The sequence below is a fragment of the Sebastes umbrosus genome, chromosome 23 (assembly GCF_015220745.1).
Source record: "Sebastes umbrosus isolate fSebUmb1 chromosome 23, fSebUmb1.pri, whole genome shotgun sequence".
Taxonomy (NCBI): Eukaryota; Metazoa; Chordata; class Actinopteri; order Perciformes; family Sebastidae; genus Sebastes; species Sebastes umbrosus.
Window position 1 is genome coordinate 18,318,837 of NC_051291.1, and position 21,620 is coordinate 18,340,456.

At 41.0% G+C, this 21,620-nt stretch overlaps 3 protein-coding genes across 14 annotated transcripts in view; 1 reads left to right on the plus strand and 2 right to left on the minus strand.

Annotated features, from left to right (window-relative positions):
* nrcama (neuronal cell adhesion molecule a) overlaps positions 1 to 431 on the minus strand; it is a 76,276-nt gene extending 75,845 nt beyond the window's left edge. For 6 of the 12 annotated variants that reach the window (XM_037760543.1, XM_037760549.1, XM_037760541.1 and 3 more), the window contains exon 1: positions 194 to 431. The gene's annotated coding sequence lies outside the window, so the exon portion shown is untranslated. The remainder of the gene's footprint in view (positions 1 to 193) is intronic. The other 6 variants (XM_037760548.1, XM_037760550.1, XM_037760545.1 and 3 more) reach the window with 2 other exon arrangements.
* Positions 432 to 6,823: 6,392 nt separating this feature from the next.
* pnpla8 (patatin-like phospholipase domain containing 8) lies at positions 6,824 to 20,145 on the minus strand. The gene is made up of 10 exons (XM_037760839.1): positions 20,003 to 20,145; positions 15,711 to 16,878; positions 15,377 to 15,526; positions 15,096 to 15,247; positions 14,440 to 14,534; positions 13,695 to 13,866; positions 13,491 to 13,548; positions 13,032 to 13,226; positions 8,313 to 8,508; positions 6,824 to 8,128 (listed from the first exon to the last, which is right to left on the minus strand). Exons 2-10 carry the CDS (start codon positions 16,701 to 16,703, stop codon positions 7,854 to 7,856), a joined length of 2,286 nt encoding a protein of 761 aa, XP_037616767.1. The 5' UTR covers positions 16,704 to 16,878; positions 20,003 to 20,145; the 3' UTR covers positions 6,824 to 7,853.
* akap14 (A-kinase anchoring protein 14) lies at positions 17,994 to 18,518 on the plus strand. The gene has a single exon (XM_037761252.1). It carries the CDS (start codon positions 17,994 to 17,996, stop codon positions 18,516 to 18,518), a length of 525 nt encoding a protein of 174 aa, XP_037617180.1.
* Positions 20,146 to 21,620: the final 1,475 nt, after the last annotated feature.

The window sequence follows — 21,620 nt, forward strand, 5'->3', positions numbered from 1 at the left end:
CAAGCAGCAGCAGCACCATCACCACCATCACCATCACTGGGATGCTGGTGCATATCAAAATCACACAACCACTGCACCATTATTCTCAAGCATATACTGGAAACAACACCAGGAAAAAAAAAAAATGCAACTTCCATCTTTCAAAAAAAAAAAAAAAGATAGGGAAAAAATAGAGATGCATGTTGAAACTCACCGTCTGCAGCAACCCAGCTCCTGTTTCCTCCCTCCGCACAGTCAGTGTGTTGGTTGATGCTGTAGAAAATGATGATGAGGGACTGAGCCCGGCCGGTGTGTGTGTGTGTGTGTGAGTGTGTGTGTGTGTGTGTCCGTCCCCCTCTCAGCCGCTGCAGCAGCAAGCTGTGGTCCACACGGATCCTCCGCTCTCCTCCTCCTCCTCACCACCACCACCAGCAGCAGTCACTAACCAGCAGCGACAAAGATCGTCTTTAGAGAAGAGGACGCACTCATGAGCGAAAACCTGGCCCACTTGCTTTACAGAGCGATTCCACATAAATGGGCGTTATTTATTCCCAGCTTCAAAGCATATTCAGGCATACAAACTTTTGTATTTTTCAAGTTTTGTTTTATTTCTAGAATTAATCAAAGAGGGACTGCATTAAGTTACTCATATATGGTGGCAGCTAGACTTCTTGCAAGGATGTTCAATGCACCACATTTCTGTATACTTACACAGTAACTACATAATAAATAAACACATATATATATACAGTATATATATATATATTTATTTCTATAGCTCAAGGCAATCCCGCAGTATACCTAAATTATTATATATATATATATATATATATATATATATATATATATATATATATATATATATACATATATATATATATATATATATATATATATATATACATATATATATATACATATATACATATATATATATACATGTACGTACATATATATACACATACATATATATACACACATATATATATATATACATACATACATACATACAGTATTTATAACATGCAAGACTGCATTTAATACGTTATTTTGGTAGATGGAGAATATATCAGAGTGAGACGTCTTTCCTTCCCCTCCACTCTTTGTCAATCGGTGCCAATCCGGTGCAGAAAGAAAGAAAAAAATGGCAACTACAGCGACCCCGTTTTAATGAGCGGCAGCAAGGGGAACCTGCAGACAGATATGTGTGAAATAAACAATAACCCTTCAGAGTTCTATTTCTGTATCTAATGAAAGCTCTCTATATTCCTGAAATAAAGTCACATGTAGCCTAGTATGTCTGTTTTTGTTAGTAGTAGGCCTATATTCTTATATTACATGTGTTTTAACAGGTTTTTACTCCTGAGGTTTTTTTTTCTAATTTGCAAGGATAATTTTACACCTAATATTTATAATTGGATTGCCAGATTTTAAAATGTCATAATTTAGCAATTTAATCACTGGCTCTTCTGGTATTTTGATGGACTATTATACATGTGGGAAATACTTAATTGAGGTAAGTGTGCAATATAGTATAACAATAGTACTTTAAAGGGACAGTGTGTAGGATTTGGCGACATCTATAAATGGTGTGGTTGCAGATTACAACCAACTGAGTACCCCTCCGCTCACTCCTCCCTTTCCAAGACTGTGGTAACGTGAGCCGCCGAGTGCAAAACTGTGGTAACGCCGTTTGCCTCGCTCAGAGGCCATCCTTACCACAATAACACTACTTTAAGAGCAACGGAAGTCAGACGGCGGCTGGCGGTACCACGGTTTTGCACTGTGCGGCTCACATTAGTGTCGGAGAACTACGGTGGCCTTCAGGTAATGTAAAACGCAAAAGGCTCTCGCGAGAGCCCGTGTTTGGTTTGTCCGTTCTGGGCTACTGTAGAAACATGGCGAACTCCGTGAAGAGGACCCTCTCCCAATGTAGATATGAAGGACTCATTCTAAGATAATGACAACACAACAATTCTTAATTTTCGGTGATTATACATTAATGAAAACATAGTTATGAATATTATATTCCATTTCTGCTAATACATCCCTGAAATCCTACACACTGGACCTTTAATTATCCACTTTTCTAAGACACCCTGGTGGCTTTAGGGTTGGGGGCCTCGGTTCAGGCCCAAGCAGGGACCCTTGTTCCGTGTTGTTCCCCATTTCCTGTCATCTCTCTACTGACAATAAAGTATTAAAATGCCCCAAAAATAACTGGAGTTTGGGAAGTTTGAACAGAGCTGTCGAAATGATGCATATGAGAATGTTTAAATAGGACCCATTATGCTTATTTTCAGGTGCATACTCGTATTTCGGGGAAACTCTTCGGACTCCGCTCCAGCTCCGCTCTAACTAGCCGCTTGGCAGATATTATGCAAAAGTGTTACTTGGTGACATCACCACATTAAGGAAATAAAGGCGGGACTTCAAGCAAGGCGTTTCAGACAGTTCAGGATTCAGGTTTCTGTTGGGGAGAGTAACTCCCTTTGGCTTGGATTTTGTAACTTTGCAGACTTTTTACATGCACAGAAAACTCTATGACACACTAAAGGAAATGGAAAAAAGCACAAAAGCATAATAGGTCCTCTTTAATGTGGATAAAATGGATATAAAGTGCTGGTTATGGATGTTTCCCATGTCAGATACAAGACACAGGTGTCTCATGCAGACACAGACATGGTGATGTCTGGTGTCAAACACCCCGCTGCACATTACATTATCATTATCATTACCAGCCCACCAATCCGCATCCCATTATGAGCTGCAGAACTCACATGGCAGCAGTGTGTGAACACACACCTCACCCCCTAACATATCACTCAATTCCAATGTGGGACAGACCAAGCATGTCTCACACACATCAAGACACTGTCATCAACACCAGTAATGTCCACTCTCTCACTCTCTTTGTCTACCAGTCAAATGAGTGGTAAAAAGAATATACTTGACCTCTGTTTGAGCAGCATCTTTTCATCATTATTTTTAATGAAAAACCAGTCAGCTGGGTTTTTTACTGCCACATATAGCTCACCGTAAGGCATGCTCAGCTTATCAGCACAGTGTTGGGGGGGAAAAAAAGGGTTTACATGTACAGTTTCCTCACATGATAAATGTATGTAGCACTCATCCAGGCCGAGGGGCATTAGCATTCACGACTGAGTGGTGTACCGTTGCTACTAGTAATGGTGACAAGTCCTCGGGGAAGGCTGGGACCAAGACAAAAAGAGAAGGTTTAGCAACGGAGCTCTTCTCACTAAACATAATGAAATAAAAAATTGTGTCTGTATGTGTGCGTAAGACTCCCAGAAAACCTAACAAACAAACTTATATGCACCAGCTCAATGATTTAATTGTTCTCCGTGGGTGTGACTTAGAAAACTTTAATGTTGACCTTAGAAGATTTGCGTTGACACTGTGCAGACGTTGCAGACGTTGCAAACGGTTGGAACGGACGGTGTTGTTTGACATTCATGCGGAGCTGTTGGACAAATAAAACGTGTGTGCAGGTGCATTCCCACACTTACCCGACTGGCAGAGATCTGCGGAGAGCAACACCACTGTGTAAACGGTTCTGACGTTTCTTGTCAATGAGGAGACGTGACGACGGACAGATGTGGGCTTTTTTTTTTTTTACAGCGTGACATTACAGACATACCGCTGTGGAGTGGGAAATACTCCACTCCAGGCACTTTATTATTTTTCTGTGTGTCTACTGCCTCTCTTTTAAAATAAGTCCATCATACTCTATAAAAACAAATGATGACCTGAAGCGATATTGTTTGAGATAAAACACTCAGCATGTATCATTTTACATATTTAATATCCACGCCAAGCCCTCTCTGGGGCACTGTGGACTTTAAAACCAGTTAGTGCAGGCCAGGATGTATTATGGTACGACAATGTCTCTTTGACAGATACCAGCTTCCACACTGTTATCGTTTACACAACAGCTTTCCTAACTTGGTCGGAGAGCTACATATCCTGAGATGACCCAGGTAAGAAGACGAGGATTTGATCTTTATGATCACCTGTTTAGCGATGGCTCTCGTCACACAACCGTTGAATCTACAGCACACAGAGCCGTGACAAAAACAAGCTTAGACGACTTGTACAAACTTCTTCTCGCACGCTGCGCTGCTGTTTGTATAAGAAGATGGCACATCCTGGCAGTCGTTAAGCTAATAAACAGTGTGTGCGCAAACCGAAGGAGTTTTAAAAAACAAGAGGAGAAAATGTTGATGGCGAACTTAAATGTGAAATGAAAGAGGTCGATTGCGTAACACATTTCTGCCAGATCAGGGACAATTTTAGGCAAGCGTGGGCGCACATACATTGGGAAGATTGTAAACCAGAAGGGGAGCTATAAACGGTTGCTAGGGAACACCGTAAGGCCAGACGATCCAATTCTGCTTGAGGAGGAGGAGACGGACAGCTCCTGCCACAACAAGCAACTAATAGTGCTGTGGTATGAACTATATATATATTCCCCACTGCTTCATGTAAACACAGCCTGGCACTTTGGCCTTTCACTCTAAAGGAAATTGCCAACGGGATGAACATCGCCAGAGAGTGTTAATCTCATGTTCACCTCATTTGTCTGTCTTGACTGTGCTTGTCAAAGACACTCAGTCTCCACACAGCTGTAGAGGAGACTTAAATAATAGTTTGCGCTGTGTTTGACAGAGGAATTTCACCATGACAATTCTGTACTTTCTTTATCTTTCAAAAGAGTCTGTTCACTCAAATTACTTCCTCCATGTGGTATCTAGTCATTCAGATAGTTTCACTTCTTTAGAAGTATCCGCCTTCTTACGCCAACACAAAACAACGTAGGTGAAAGGAAATGTGTTTCTGCTGCTCATTGATTATGCATTGAAAAATACATTGAAAAACGCATTTTGTCACCTCAATTTTTTCAGGAAAACCTAAGAATAGACTGCTATCAGCATGGCGAGGTAAATATGTATGTTTTGTGATTTGGGTGAACTGACCCTTTAAAGAATAGTGTGTCCAACCATAGATATATATACGAAGAGGCCTCATTGGCCTTTGGATCGTACGTCAACGTCACCGCCATATTGGGGAGGTCAGGACTGGCCTGTAAACACGTACAAGTGAACGAGGGAGCTGTCGTTTTTCTGGATAAAAAGCACTACAACGTTTACATTTCTCAACCGATTTCAATGAATTGTTTTTAAATTCAAGCGATTATAATCTACGTGGAGAACTGTAGATTAGATTCCCCCCACAAAATGTTTTTTTTTCGGTGAAAACGGTTCAGTAACATCACTGGCCAGTCTGTCTGTTTATATGGTATTATAAAGTCGTACTCTCATAACACACTTTTTCCTTTAAGAATTTTTCACATCATCAACATTAAAGTTTAAGTTACATCTTTACAAAACATTTTGCTTCCGTAGCTCATCAGATAAGAGCTAGCTAGTGTTTGTTATTGTTAGCTAATCCTCGACCAAAGCTAATGTTAACTTAGAAATCTTCATGTCTAACATAATAATGTGTTTAATACTTGAAAAGTACGATATGCGTTTGATTGAATTGAATTGAAATTTATTTGAATATCGCAAACAATAAAGCTGATGTCATGTCTTGGGTTTTGGAATAGTAATGTTAACTCAGCAAAATTAATTATTTTCCACCACGTAAGTGATTCAGTTCATGTAACGTTAAGCTTAGATAACGTTGATACACACTCTTTTGGGCGTCTAGCAGCGATTATGGCCTATCATCCAGATTTTAACTAACTGGGGACGAAACTTTCTTTTTCGACTCCTTGTAGATCATAAATCCTTTGAATATAAAAACGACTCATTGAAATCGGTTGAGAAATGTAAACGTTGTAGTGCTTTTTATCAAGAAAAATGGCAGCTCCCCCGTTCACTTGTATGTGTTTACAGCCAAGTCCTGACCTCCCCAATATGGCGGCGACGCTGATTTATCGCAGCAACAGGCTGAAGCGGCTAGTTCGGTATCTATGGCTCCAACGACTCAAATTCAGAGATTCATTTCTACTCTGGAGCACCTGCTTTGCATTACAACGCTGGTGGTTCCAAGAAGTGCTTCCATGCACCTAAACTAAAATGTATAATAATCCAACATCCCATCAGCCCCCAAGAAGTCCTTAGTAACAGTAAACTTAGACTTCCAGGCACCCACTCGTCTCAGAAACACATTTTCACACATTTTCTGCCATGTTCTCAGCTTTCAACCTAATACTCTTGTAGGATCTATCAGCGTTTACCCGCTGAAAAGACCCTTCTAGAGCAAGGCCAAGTGGAGGCAACACAGCCATAAATCAGACCTGGACGTTTGGGTGAAGCTTAAGCTGGCATTGAAAAAAGGGTCATCAATCTATCAGTCAATGCAATTATAACTTTGACAGTTTGAAACCAAAAGTGAGGCATCAGTCAAGACGTATCATTCTATATCTTTCTGTCATCTGTCATTGTTGCGGAGGTTTGTAGGTATGCCTCCTCGTGGCCCATTGTTCACGTTGATTGGGGTAACAACAGTGTGACTGGGAGGAATGACGTTATGGAATTTGAGTGGATCTTCAATGGGATCAAAACAATAAAGCAGAAAATCGATGTGAGCGATTGGGAGAAAAAAGGCAATTCATCATAGGAAGACACTTCACATTCCTTTGTGACAACTCTATTGTGTGGGGCTCTTAGTGATGCGTTTGTGTTACATGTGTGGCATTAGATAAAATAACATGACATACTACTAACATACATTCTGTGGCATATATTCCCAACCCACTATATTTATAAATAGAATTTAAAACAAATCATACAGAGGTCAGAGGTCAAAAGCAAAACAGAATTTGAAACCCAAGTTTTATTTTTCATGACATTTTCTTTTTTGCATTTCACCATCAATAAAGAAGGGAAGAATCGGGGCAATTAGGATTCTCACAATGTAAAAAGTGTCAAATGTATAAAGTGTGCAACAACAACATTGAGGGCTGAGGAATTCAGGCTTGAGCAAGGTAAAAGGCAACTGAATAATGGGCCATAAAGGACAACATGCTTTGCACCATGAGGAAAACAGTAATCTGCATTCTGATACTTTATCATCAGTATCGGAACAGAGTTCCGTGTCTGTATGTGCCACTACGGCACAGCGAAATTAAGAAATCAGCATTGTTTCTTTCGTCGTATTCTTATATTCTAGCAAGAGAGCTCAAATAATTCATAATTACTTCAAGTATTATTTACATTTTCTTGGTTAAGAACTCTATTTTACAAAGTGCATGAGGTCTTTCTTCTGTACAGTGTCAGAAATAGGCAGTCATGTTTATGTACTCACTGTGCAACCATGTACTAATTACATCTTAATGTACAATATTCAAGTTACTGGAAATGCAAATGGACATGATCAGTCTTCTTTTTTTTTTTTTTTTTTACATAATAGCTAGTTATTATATTACCATTATTCTTCATAAAATGGTTGGTGTCACATTACCGTCTTTGTGCGTTCAGTCAACCAAAACTTTTAACAAGCTTAAAATTCATACTTTTACGAACATACATTTCCTTTCTCTGATCATTCAAGTGAATGATTTCATCATTATTCTGTCTCCATCAGACACATTCTGTCCCACACGGAACAATTTGTAATTTCACAGCATTATTTACAGTATAGTATTGTCTTTTTTTTTAATGAATAATCATAGTTATAAATTTCTCAAACAGTCCTTTTAGTGTTAGGTAGATGATGATCAAACCAAGTAAACAAATTATTTAGTATGTGTCCAGTTCGCCCCCTAATCTATCACGTCTTGAGAGTTTTTACACTCTTCTTACCTTAAAAACTCACTCGTCGTCACACTGTTGCCAAGCCGATAACTACAGCTTGGAGGCGAAGGGGAGGCCCTCGTACATTTCGGCCTTGAGCTTGGCCCACTCGGCCAGCTTCTGGATGGTGCTCTTCTCCTGGCCCAGCACGCTGGCCGCCTTCCTCAGCTTGGCCTCGTTGCGCTCCAGGTAGCGCTCCCCCTCGCCCTTCAGGAAGTTCAGCTTCTCCATGCGGCTCTCGTTCAGCGGGATGTCCTCGCTCATGTAGGGGTTGAAGCGGAAGTAGGTGTCGGGGGGCAGGAGTGCGTCCAGCATGGTATGCACCTCTGAAATAAGGATGGCAGGGGGGGGGGAGCCTTTAGTTAGCAAAGAGGCAATTCCTCTTTTGGTTTATATTTCAAGAGACTGAATATCACACTGCCTGTGACCGCAACGCCTCTAATCTGTGCTTTATAAATAAATGTGTGTGGGACGTCAAACACACGCAGGCAACATTTTGTGTGGACTTACCCTCGGTGTCGGTGGCACTGCTGATGACGTGGCTGAGCTTTGTCTTGAGGCTCGTGTAGTTCGTGCTGTTCTGGACCGCCGTCTCGTGTCGTCCGGTGCCCAGTGACAATACACACTGCAGTGGTGTGTTGGGCCACAGACACTTGCACTCATGGATGGCCAGTGCTGTGGGATTGTTGATTAGGAGTCCTCCATCCTAAAGGAGGAGACAGATTGGAAGGAAAATTATAAAGGGAAGGAGAACCACCAATGAAATGAAGGAAGACTGGCAAAGTAGCCCAATTGTAGCATGTATCATGTCTTATTTCCAGTGCAAGTGAGGCACAGCAGATGGATTCCAAAACTGTAAAGTCACCTTCAGCGTTGCATCAGTCAAATATGCTTACTAAGCACAAGGTGAATGCACATATAAGACACTTTGTATGTATAGAATGTGCCTCCAGTTTTAATATATTTGTTGTGACAGCCTTTAGGGGACAAATGAGGTGAAGTGGACAGGCTGTCCCAGAGCAGCACAGCTTTGGGCCGGAGGAAAAGAAGCTCCCTGGCCAGAGATGTGCTGCGCTGGCAAACAGCCCCGTTTATTCAGAAGTAAACAAGTAGGAAACGCTGTCTTTTTTAGCAGCTATCAGCAGCTAAAATAAGTCAATTTATTTTAGTAATTTGGTCGGGAATTCAGCTAAATAAAGAGTCTAATTGCTGCATTACTCTGAATTTAGCTTTGGTTGATACAGTCAAATCTTGACTGACTTAATTTAGAAGCTAATTCCGTGTTTTTATCTCTAAATAATGTTACTGGGTTCATGAAAGAGTCGCTGATCTAAAATGGTGCCAACAATGACAGAAAGAGGACAATCAAGCTGAATGGTTGCCTGGACCGATTTAGTGCTAAACACTCTCATTCTCAGTCTTTCCCCGAGTCCAGTTTTGGGCCACGTCCAACCACTGAAGGGCTTTTGGCTCGGATTAATAGAGATGGAGAGTGTGGCACACCAGAGGTCCGACCCTCCCCAGCAGAGCCGGGGTAAAGGTCATTTCCACGCCTCTACAAGGGGTGTGCAGTAGAAGAGTATCCAAAAAAGCTTAAATCCGCTCTTTCTTTAGGGATAAAGCAAACAACCACACACAGAGGCAGACCCAATAAACATGGGGGCTGACAAATACCCCCAAGAAGCATGAGAGAAATACCTAAATAGGCTTCATATCTTGGTCTTGGTCCACTCTGCTGTTCTTGTATTATTATGGGACAATACTGCCTAAAACATATCATTCCTAGCCTAATTATGAAGCTGTTTACCCTCAGGTGTAAGCTATTGAAACAGTGGAACACAGTTGGCACTCTGGAGACAGCAGGTTAATTACACAGCTGCTCCTCAGCTCTGACCCTCAACCTCTCACCCTGGAGGTCTCACCCAACTGAATGGCATCCAGCCTGCATCCAATCACAACACATAAAACATTCCTCACACAGGCAAATGACTGCTATGTCCTAATAATAAGAATAGTTTGCTATGATAAAGAACTGCAATCTCAGGGAGAAATAGTTAAATTTGACCTCTCCATTGAGTCTGAGAGAGTCTCTCCACTCCGCTTATGTGTATATGTATTTATTTCTCCTGAGAAATACCGCTTCTAGTGCTGAAAACTAGAGTAGTAGTGAGACCGGTGGGTGGCAACGGCAGCTCAAACTGTCGATGGAACACTATGCAGCTCCAAGAGGAATGTGGAGAATAACACACACACACACACACACACACACACAACTCATTCACTTTCCATCCAAGTCCATGGGAAACAACTCCAAACAGATACTTTCCGCAGACATGTGAACGGGGACAGAAATGTGCAAACAGATCACACAAAAGCATATTACACGTGCAAATTAGGGCTGGGCGATATGGCCAAAATCTTCTATCATGATAAAGGTAATTTCATATCTGGATAGTGATTTATATCACGATATAGCATCTTTTCTGGTAATTCAATACATAAAGAGTCTATATGAAATAACCACACGATAAAGACTATTTTTTTATACTCCTGTGTGATATTAAATACTTGACAAATGAAAATTATTTTCTAATTTTAAGAACTTGAGAGCAAAATGAACAGTTTTAAGTGAAATTATACAGAAAAAAGAAATAAATACAGGCCTAGCAATAGAAATGATATAGAAAAATATAAACAATAGACATGTTTATATTGTTTTGACGACGGATATCGTCATATTACCAGGCCCTAATGCAAATGGAAATAAAACACAACTTGCATTAGAGATGGAAGTCCTATCTGAACCATATACTGTATATAAATCAACATCACATTATTATATGCAGTAGAGATCCTCAGTTCATGTAATAACAGCTAATTCAAAACTAATGGCTCCATCTCATGCTATCTTGCTATGGAATAATCCTTTTAGCTGGAGACTGCCTAGATAATGTCAAATTGCCATTTAGCTTGCCAATATCGAATATGATCAGATTTCTGTCTTGTTGATACATTAGTAGCAAACATCACATGAGTTTTCAGGGTTAGAGGTTGTGGTTACATTTGTTACTTTGCTAAATTAGTAGTTTGGGCTCAGGCAAATGACTAAAAGACCATGTGTTTTCATTCTAAATGCAGAGGAGAATGAAGGCTTAGGTCTGTAAACATGCAGAGTGCCATTGGAGATTAGGGTGTGTTACTGACTAAACACTGTAAAGGGCTGTCTAATAGGACTCTCGCATTAGGAAATGGCAGGGGAGAGAAATACTTGTCAGAAGCAGGGACAAGGCTAATTTAGCCTAAGTAGGTTATCAAAATGAAGCTAAGCCTTGAGCATAATTGCTGCCCATAAAGACCATCCAAAGATATCTGGCCTAATAATCATAAAATAAAAGGTGCTCTGTGGTATGGACCCACGCATTATAAAAGATCATAGTGGCAGAAAGCAAAATACATTAATGCTACAAACACTGTAGTCATTTATCAGATGCCTCAAAAGCCTGCTTTTCATTCAATGACCCCCTACTTAACCTATATAATCTACCATTTTTGAACCTTTAAAAAAGAAAAACGAGCTAGCGTCCATTACCTAATGCACTATGTCATTAGTCAGTGTGAGAACGCAAAGGAGTGATGTGAAGCTCATAAGAAAAACTAATGAAATGGCATTTTATCACAACACTGTGCAGCCTCGTATCAGATTGAAAGATTACCTAATATAGTGATTGCGGATATTTAACATTGATCCAAAACATTATCGGACCATTTATCCAGCTGCAGAGTGTGTCACTTAGACATTTGATTTAATAGGAAGTCAGGAGTAGCAGTATAGAGCGGTGAAGGGATGACGTATATTTGTAGACCAACCTGGAAGTTGGAATCACCCTGGGTTCCCTTGACAAAATGCCAATGGGATTTTTCCACTGGGTTTTGGATTATTGCAGAAAATAAGCTCTGTGGCAAACAAACGTTTATGATGCTTACACGTTTTGCTCAGCAAGATAATATCCACAAATGAACACCATTCTTATGATTTTTGAAGTGTGAATACAATCGTCAGAAGTAAAAAGCTAACGTTGAGCTATGAACAAACTACACCATGGTCGCATGAGCGCGAGTATACACAATCTCATTTAGCCACTTGTTAGCAACCGACATATAAAAGCTTCAAAATTCACAAGGGGGATATTTACTGGCATATTTTATATCGTAGAGCCAAATGTTAAGATCTCTTAAATGTTAACCACAGACCTTCTTTCAAGCGTCTAACTAAAAAACCATTCAAAAAAATCCTTTGACTTGGAGACGAGGGAACCGGAGGTAAAATGCTAACTCATTACCAGGTTTTAGGACTAATTCCTGTAGCACTCTATTGTCTTCCTCAAACATACTTCAGCAGGACACTGTTTAAGGGACAAACATAGGCTTGTAGTGAGACACCACTGCATTCAAAACACATCAATTATGATTATTATTATATTATAAGTATTTTTTCCATTTTGGACCACCTAAAACATGCTTTTAGACAGTGTTGGTCTGCCAGGCAGGAGAACATCACAAGTTTTCCATTTCTCTGGAGGAAGGCAGGCTAAGTCATGTGACAACGAGGCCTTTGATGTTCAGGGGGCACAGGGTGGGTCCAAGGACTCTCTCTCTACCTCCATCTCATTCTGTTCACTTTCTCTCAGACTCTTGACAGCCAGAGGAGACGATGCCTTCAAGGTTATGGGTTTGGAAAAGTGAAACAAATCCACACGCATACCCTTGATGTGTACACACACACACACACACACACACACACACAAACACACACAGAGTGCAGTGTGATGCAGTGTAGTGCTTCTGTCCTTGGCACGAGGCAACGCAGTGCCACAGCGGAAGTTTATTAATTGCTAAGATTTCCAGGAAATTACCCTCTCACAATAAACTAGGGCTCTCAGAGAAAAGTGACTTCTTTGATCACTATGGCGATCTGCACCACTGCTGATGCTGATGCAAATGAAAAAAAAAAAAATCATCTCCAAGGACAATGTCAGAACATTATTGATCACGTTGCTGCATTTTTGGACAAAATTACATCTGGCAACACCTGATGCTATCATCTATTCTGCAACCTGTGTTATTATCAGCCTCCTTTATCAAACTTCAATATTTTAATTCAGATGACTAAACTAAACTGAGCTAAATTTGGCAAAGGTATCTCCCAGTTCTCTCAGTTCCGTGTCGTACCTGATGGAGGTCTTTTCCCAGGACAAATTCCTGGAAGTAGCCCGGGGCGGCAGACGAGGCCCTGATAGCCTGCCACATTTTGTGGTTGCAGTCTCCGAGGTAGTGGGATCTCACTCCTGGCATGAGTCTGTAGTTCCTAAACGCGTAGGCCTTCAGAGGTAAACCCCTGTTCACAATGGTGCTCACTGCTGACACCTGGTGGACACACAGAGGGCATATTTAGAGAGGAACATGCCAGGTCTTCTATATTTTTACAACACTTCAACAAGCTGGTGTTTTGCTGTACAAAAAAATAAAAATAAAACAATTTTAAAAAGGTTTTAATTATTTTTTTAAAGATCTAAAAAAAATTGCATTTGTGTGTCTTTTTGTATGGCGATACTGCATATAAACATCCTCAAATAAAATGAACCCATGCACACATTAAACAGTGTAGAGCTGAAAAGACATGTGGCTTACTTTGGGGCAGTCGGGGTCCCTGGCACTTTCAATCATACGCCCCTCACCCATCCGTTCCCTAAAGTAAATACAAAAACAGATTAAAGTTACAGGCAACTAAATATAGACTACCCCAGTGTCTTTGAAATCAAGGATGAAAGAGAATTGTAAAGGAATGGAAAGACAGGGGGGGAAAAAAAGGATGAAAGAGTCCTGCAGACTAACTTGAGGATGTTTTCCCATATCTCGCTGTCATAGAAAGCGTGGCTCCAGCCCATCTTTACGGTTCCAACGATGACATTCTGTTTGAAGACATCCGAGCCCAGCTTCCTGTACATCTCCTCGCACTCCTCTAAGGGGATCTGAAATATACCCAGCATGAACGCCAGAATCGCACCTAAAGAAAGACGAGAGGAGAAAGTGTGATGTGCCAGTGAGCAAGGGAGTATCGGGAGATTACATACATTCCCTTGTGGGGTTAGTGTTCGAGAATACAACCGTAGAATGGAACATTGGTACTTTTTTCTTTATAAGGTCATAATACACAAACTGCCTCCTTCTGCATGTTCTCTACTGACTCCTAAAACTATCAGTGGCTGCAACCTTTGGTCGTACGGACAAATTATGTACATCATTCCTCAAACCCACACTGTCTTTGGTGAAAGTGCTCATCTTGGTGTGAGCTATAGAGTCATTTTATAATCTTGGAAGAATTTAAAACAGGATTAAGGACTATTTGACCACTGAATGTACATGTTCTGTTACTAAACAACACAGCTGATTGGTTGATGCAATTTGCGGTTTGTCTTTAGTCTGTTGTTTGTGTTTTTCTGTGAAACTTTTCATGGCCAGGACTCCCATGAATAAGACGTTTTCAATCTAAATGGGAATACCCTGGTAAAATAAAGATAGAATAAAAAAGAATAATAAAAAAGAAAACTACAAACACTAAACAGTGATGACTAGATACCTGTGCTGACTCCACAGATGTAGTCGAACAACTGGTGGACTCGTTTGCCAGTCAGGTTCTGCAGTTTATGGAGAGTCTGCAGGGCCAGCAGTCCCCTGTAACAAAGGCACAATGTTTACAAACCTAGACATGTAATATTTATAAGGAATACATTTTCAGGGTGCTAAATACAGGATTGGGAGCATTTCTATTGCCTCTAAAAGGCTATCAGCATGGCGACGACGAGCACTGAACGGCGAAAGTGCTGACAGAGATAACGTTGTTTACTTGATGGGGAACTCGAGGCTGGGTGCTACGCTTCTGCGACGACGGCGTCGGGCGGGACGACGTTATCATGTGTAACCGCTGTATGAAAGCAGTACAGAGCGGCGGGCGTGAGCTAGCCAGTGGGGAATGCTTCCATGCACAAATGTGCACTAAAAGCACGCACGGCCAGCCCAGCTTTGTCAACAAAGCAAGAAGAAGCTCAGATTACAACACACAGGGAGATATTACCACACTAACATTATATCTTTACATAGCAAATAGTTGTTTGCTGCTATATTAAATATGCTATATGGATATCAAATTTAGCACCTTTAAGGAGTTTTTTTTTATGAAAATGACTTAGATACTTTCTTTTTTACTTTCACATTTTCCCCCTGGTATAGCTTTACCTTGTTCCACCTCCGTCTATGGCCAGGACCCGAATTCCTCTGCCTTTGACTGGTTCGTTGTAGCCAACCAGGGCCAGTGCTTCTCTCACAGAAGACTGAAGAGGGAGGTCTCTGGCCTGGCGTAATCGCAGCAGGCAGGGCAGCACACTCTCCTAAAGGTCACAAACATACTGACTTTCCAACAATTTCCAAAAACATTTGAGCACTGTGCAACACATCTGACATCAAAGTGAGCTGCAGGGTTTTGTTAAAAAGAAATTGTGACAATGATACACACTAACCTTGATCGCTACACCTCGCGTCTCGGGGAACTCCAGGAGGTGAAAGCTGAGCTCCTCCACTCGACTGGTGAGGAGCTTGATGTCAGTGACTCTCTGCAGGCCTTTCGCAAGGGTTCTGGTCCTGTTATCTACACTCACCCTGGCTGTTATCTACATGACAAATACACACCATGTACAAAACATTAGGACCATCTGTTAAATATAAGGCCTCAAACAGATTTTATTTAAAAAATGTCCTAGCAATACCAAGTGAAATCACAGAAATGATTGTTTGCCATTTTGATTTTTGGCCCCTTGCATTCAACTTTCATTAGAGCCATACTGAGTGCCTTACCTTCTCTCTTTGAGTCAACAGCTGTTGTTTCACTTTATCTGCTTTCTCCTCTTCGCTGGCTGTCTTCTCTCCTGCCTTGTCCACAGTGGGCTCTTCCACAGCGACTGCTGAAGACGTGTCTTTTTTAGCTGCAACACTTTTGGACTCACCTCTGAATTTGGGGACCAGGGGTGCGATGTAGTTGCCGACAAACGCCTGAACGCTGGGCCGAGGGTAGGAAAGATAGCGGGTGAAGCCTTTTTTAGGGGAGGTAGCAGGCACGGGGACGGACTGAGCTGCACTTTCAGTAGCAGGGATGTCCGAGGAGGGCTTCCCTGATGGAGGACTGAGCTTTTCTGGTGGAGATGGAGACGGAGAGGTAGCGGGAGGAGAGGTAGTGGGTGCTTCAATACTTTTAGCCTCTGCCACTGGAGACAAAATAGGAATGTGGTCCCTAGTTGTCCGAGCAACGGCGCTGAAGGTGGGCTCAGACACAGGATCATCCCCTTCTCTGTGCTGCTGCGGTGGCCTGGCGTCTCCTCCTTCCTCTTGTGTGCTGGTGCCAAAGTAACTATTGATGTGCTGAGCAAGAGTTTTGTAGGTGTCATCCATGTTGGTGGACAGAGCCGCTGGGTGAAACAGCTGCATGGTTTGTTTTGCCACAGTCGAGGAAGAGCTTGATGCAGACGCATTCGCTGCTGAAGCTAAACTGGGTGTGGACTTCTTTGTGGCAACAAAAGGATTTTCTGTAACTTGCTGCCGTGGCTTGTCTGACTCTTCCTCCTTCACCGTGTTCCTCTCACCTTCTTCTTCTTCTTTCATGCTGGTGTCAGGCGACGAGGCCGTATCTGCGTTGTTGTTCGAGGTTAAGGTCTCGGCTTTGCCCGGAACCTTTTCCGCATGGGTGCTGTCGACTGTGGCGCTGCCAGGCTTGAAGCGAGAGAACTTGGAGATGAGGTCTGTGCTGCCTACGGCCTTGGTGACACTGTCGAGTGTGGTCCTGATTCGCGACATGCGTTTGCTGGCTCACTCGGAACGGCAGTGGAGAACTTGAAGTCAATCAGGCGACTGGATGACGTCCGTGTAAAACGATGCCGCATTCTGGCAGACTTATCTGCCACCAGCAGGTTTTGGAAGAAAATCCATTTTTAGAGGGAACTAGCAATGTTGCTGCTTGTTCTGATGTTTTCTGAAAGAAAAAGAAAAAGATTGAAAAGAAAATTATTTTAAAAAAAACCACCTTTTTCAGAGGAGCAAGCATATTACAATGCTGGCTTTTATCCTGGATAACCCCTCCCACCCCCTCCACGATGAGCTAGTCAAGATGAGGAGCACCTTCAGCCACAGACTCATCCCCCCTCGGCACAACACAAAGCGCCTGGGTCAGTCCTTCATGCTGGTAGCCATCAGGCTCCACAACCAAGACTGACCCCCATATGAGAACTATGAGGACTTTAAGAACTTTAAACACGCACTATCTGCAACCATCTTGGACTCTAACCACTGGCGCACTTTACACTTACTTTACACTATACATCCTATATACCACTTTATAGACTGCACATATGTACATATTACATTTATTTATTGTACATACTACATTTATTTATTGACGGACTGCACACACTATGTTCACCCATTCACTCTGTATCTTCTATATCTCTATTTATTGTTTTTATAATGTTTGTATACCTTTACCTCTCCTGTGTTTCACTCTGTTTACTAATGTTGCTGCTTTGACACCTGAATTTCCCTCCGGGGATTAATAAAGGTTCATCTTATCTTATCTTATTTTATTTACTCTTCTAAATATTTGCAAAGCGGAAAAAGAGTCAAAACACTGGCTGTGGTGTCAGCTCTGGCCTTCTTAGCCTTACCCTGTCGTCACCATTCATCTTTCTGTCACACTGGTTTTTTTTTTTGCTTGCTGAGTTTGATGGTGACAAACAAGATTAGTAATCTGACCTTTTTCTTACCTCTAATATATCTCTAAATTATTCCACAGTGGTATTTTCTGCAGGCTACACACCCCGACCTGTAACCTGTTTTCTTATCTTGGATGCTGTTTTTTTAAAAGTTGTCATATACCTACTCATGTCTGTTATCTAGGCAGACACTTATAGGAAAAGAACTGGGCCAACAGAGGGCTCCATGTGCCACCCCGCGCTTCCTGGTAGCCATGGAAACTGTCTCAGCAACAAAACAGATACGACAACAAGCTTTCAAGCAACTTCGCTAAAACCTCCCAGAGGCCCTGTATGCTGTTTATTGTTACAAAGACGAGCTGGAAGACATTCATTAACAATGTATTTCAGGACAGAGTCAGCTCATCTTGTGAACGCTTTGCTGGAGAGACGCCACCACACTGACACCAAGGAGCAGCAGGAGGATGACTCCCCTCCGGACACTGAGATGAAGACTGTTAACTGGGTTGCTAGCAAAGACTTTACAGTGGAAGTGGGTATAAAGCAGATCAGAGAGTATATCCAAACATGGGAGCTGCAACCCTGCTGGATCCACTGTCTGGACTTCCTCTACCTCACCGACGAGGAGCATCACACCTTCTACCACTACCAGGCCCGCTTCAGCACCCCGACCCCCAGGAAGCCCATCCAGGGCACAGCCAGCGTCTACTTCGCCGTGGACATCTCTAACGTGAAACCCCACACTGTGCCCGCGGAGGTGCGCTTCGTGGTGGAGTCAAACCGACTGGTGCACACACCCGGGAGGAGCCGGTTCAGAGAGAAGTGGCTGGCGGAGGTTATTGACAGCAAGAAGTGGCTCCAAAAAGCGGTGGACCATTTACCACTTGGCATGAAGCCAGGATAGCTAGATAGATAGATAGATGCAGACCAACCACCCAGAAGAAGATCTCTGGATCCTTCCTATAATAAAAGTCAACTTGCTAACTAAATGTTTGCAGTATTAAATCACACATAAGGGCTTTATTTGCCCTAATGCAGGGGTCAGCAACGTTTACTATCAAAAGAGACATTTTAGGCAAAAAAACATTTTTAAAAAAAATCTGTCTGGAGCCGCAAAACATTTGATCATTGTGATGAAGGTAACACAGTTTATAGTCTAAGTATATAGTATATAAGTCTAATGCAGTGAGGGACAAAGAGACAATGTGCTATGGAGTATTAGGGCCACATTGAGGGAAAAAAACATCTTAGATTTACAGAATAAAGTCATAATATAACGAGAATAAAGTCATAAATTTATGAGAAAAAAGTGGTAATATTACAAAAATAAAGTCGTAGCTTTATTAGAAAAAAGTGGTAATATTACAAGAATAAAGTCATAACTTTATGAGAAAAAAGTGGTAATATTACAAGAATAAAGTCATAACTTTATTAGAAAAAAGTGGTAATATTACAAGAATAAAGTCATAACTTTATTAGAAAAAAGTGGTAATATTACAAGAATAAAGTCATAACTTTATTAGAAAAAAGTGGTAATATTACAAGAATAAAGTCATAACTTTATTAGAAAAAAGTGGTAATATTACAAGAATAAAGTCATAACTTTACGAGAAAAAAAAGTCGTAATATTAAAAGAATTAAGTCATAACTTTATGAGAAAAACGTTGTAATATTACAAGAATAATGTCGTAATATTATGAGAATAAAGTCATAACTTTACAAGAAAAAAAGAAAATAACACGTAAAATTACTACTTTATAATATTATGAATTTATTTTCATAATATTCCAACTTTTTTCTCTTAAACCTATGACTTTATTCTCATAATATTACGACTTTATTCTCGAAATCTCAGATTTTTTCCTCAATGTGGCCCTAATACTCCGTCGTACCACAGACCTACAACAATGATAAATAAAAATGAAAATGTAAACAAAAAACAGTTTTTCATTTATAAATCCACAGGGAGCCACTGGAGAGGAGCTGAAGAGAAGCATGTAGCTCCAGAGCTGCAGGTTGTTTAGGGACACCTGATGTAATGAGATCAATCAATTATAAAGTCACGTTTGATGGCTTAAACAAGAAGGCTAGTTAGCTGTCAGGCTATCAGCACGTTTTGTTGAACCTCATAGTGACAGTCACGTTAAGCTGACGTATTCAAGACACCGAAGCCCTTTGTGTTAGATGATATGCTTTAATAAAACAAATAAAGAGCTCTTCACTATGATGTTTGAAAGCTGGCATGCCATGTAGGCAGACAGCTGACATGCAATGTGTAGCTACATAGAAGCGTTAGCATTACATTAGCTGCTGTTAGCTATCTAATAGAGAGGATATATTGTCAGGTTTTTACGCAATGTCACAAAATAAACAAAACTTGTTTCTTACCATACGAAGCAAAGACCGTTAAATATGTTGCCACAAATGTTTCATTCAGTGTGGCGCTGCTACATGTATGTATGTATGTATGCGTGGTGCTAGTTAGAGAAAATAAACAGGAAGAAAAGCGGAAGTGACGCATTGAGCCCTGTAACAGTGCAATGCTTTATTTATGCCACTAGGTGTCGACAAATCATCTTTGGAATAAAAACAACACATTTCACTGCAAAAAAAAAGGAACAATTACAATTTAAAGATATCAATAATCCACAGCACAGTATATATAGATAGATAGATAGATAGATAGATAGATAGATAGATAGATAGATAGATAGATAGATAGATAGAAACTTTATTGATCCTAAGGGAAATTCAAGTTTCCAGCATCACAGTTCCATAGTGCAATGCCATGCCATGTTAGTAAAAAGGTAGTAAAAAAGTTAGTAGTGCAAAGTACAAAGTACAAAAAATATACCAGATATAAAAATACAAGGAGATGAAAAAAACTGTTAAAACTGAATATAGTGCAGGGTAACAGCTGTAATACACGACTATTAAAAAAAGTGAATATAGTGCAGAAGAGACTGTTAAAAATGAGTATAGTGCAGGGTAACTCCAGTAGCTTAGTCTATGAAAGTGCACTGTGTGCATTATTATCTGTCCTGCAGACCATCCTCCTTTGTCCCCCTCCTCTCCAGAGAGGTGTTGTACAGTTTGATGGCTCAGGGGACAAAGCATTTCCTGAGTCTGTCTGTGCTCCACAGACAGACTCGGGAAATCCTTTGTGGAGGAGCAGCAGCCTGCCCCTAAACAAGCTCCTCTGTTTGGTGATGACGGCGTGCAGAGGATGGCTGGCATTGTCCAGTATGGCCAGTAGTCTGTTGAGTATTCTTTCCTCTGCCACCGTCACCAGAGAGTCGAGCTCCATGCCGACCACGTACTGTACCATGTACAGTATGTGCAGTATGTTTATTCTTTGAGAGAAAATATATTAAAGTTAATGAAACCCATGTTTAATTCCCAAGTTCTATCAATACCTAATGCAATGCTGCACAAAGCACAGGTGTGTGCATAACATTAACGGTGGCTCTGTTCTATTCAAGTGTCCCAGTGAGAGTGACAGTGAGCCAGCATGCACGATACCAGCACCCTGAAATCAAAGCAGCTAAATTGAATTCAGCCGTCATTAATTTCATTATTTACACCTGTGCTTTTCCTGCTGTGAAAAGTCAAAATATCTTTAGTGAAAAAGGCCTATTAGATGCAATCGTGTGAAATGCTTTTTGCTACAATTATGAAAGGAAATACTTTGTACAAGGGCATATTAAGAACATATACATATCGGGAAGTATGAATGTACATATATAAGAAATACTTTGTACAAGGCATATTAAGAACATATACATTAAGAACATATACAGTATAAGATATATGATTGTGTGAGAAGGTGTCGTATAAATGATCTATTTAAAAGCTATTAACTGTCTCTTTCTCGAATATCATGCACACATACACACACGCTTGTCAATCAATCCCTATTGCTCAAAATGGCTTTTAAGTCAGTGGTTGTTTTGCGTCATACAGGCACAGCATGGGGGCAAAATAGATAGAAAGTCAGAATAGCATT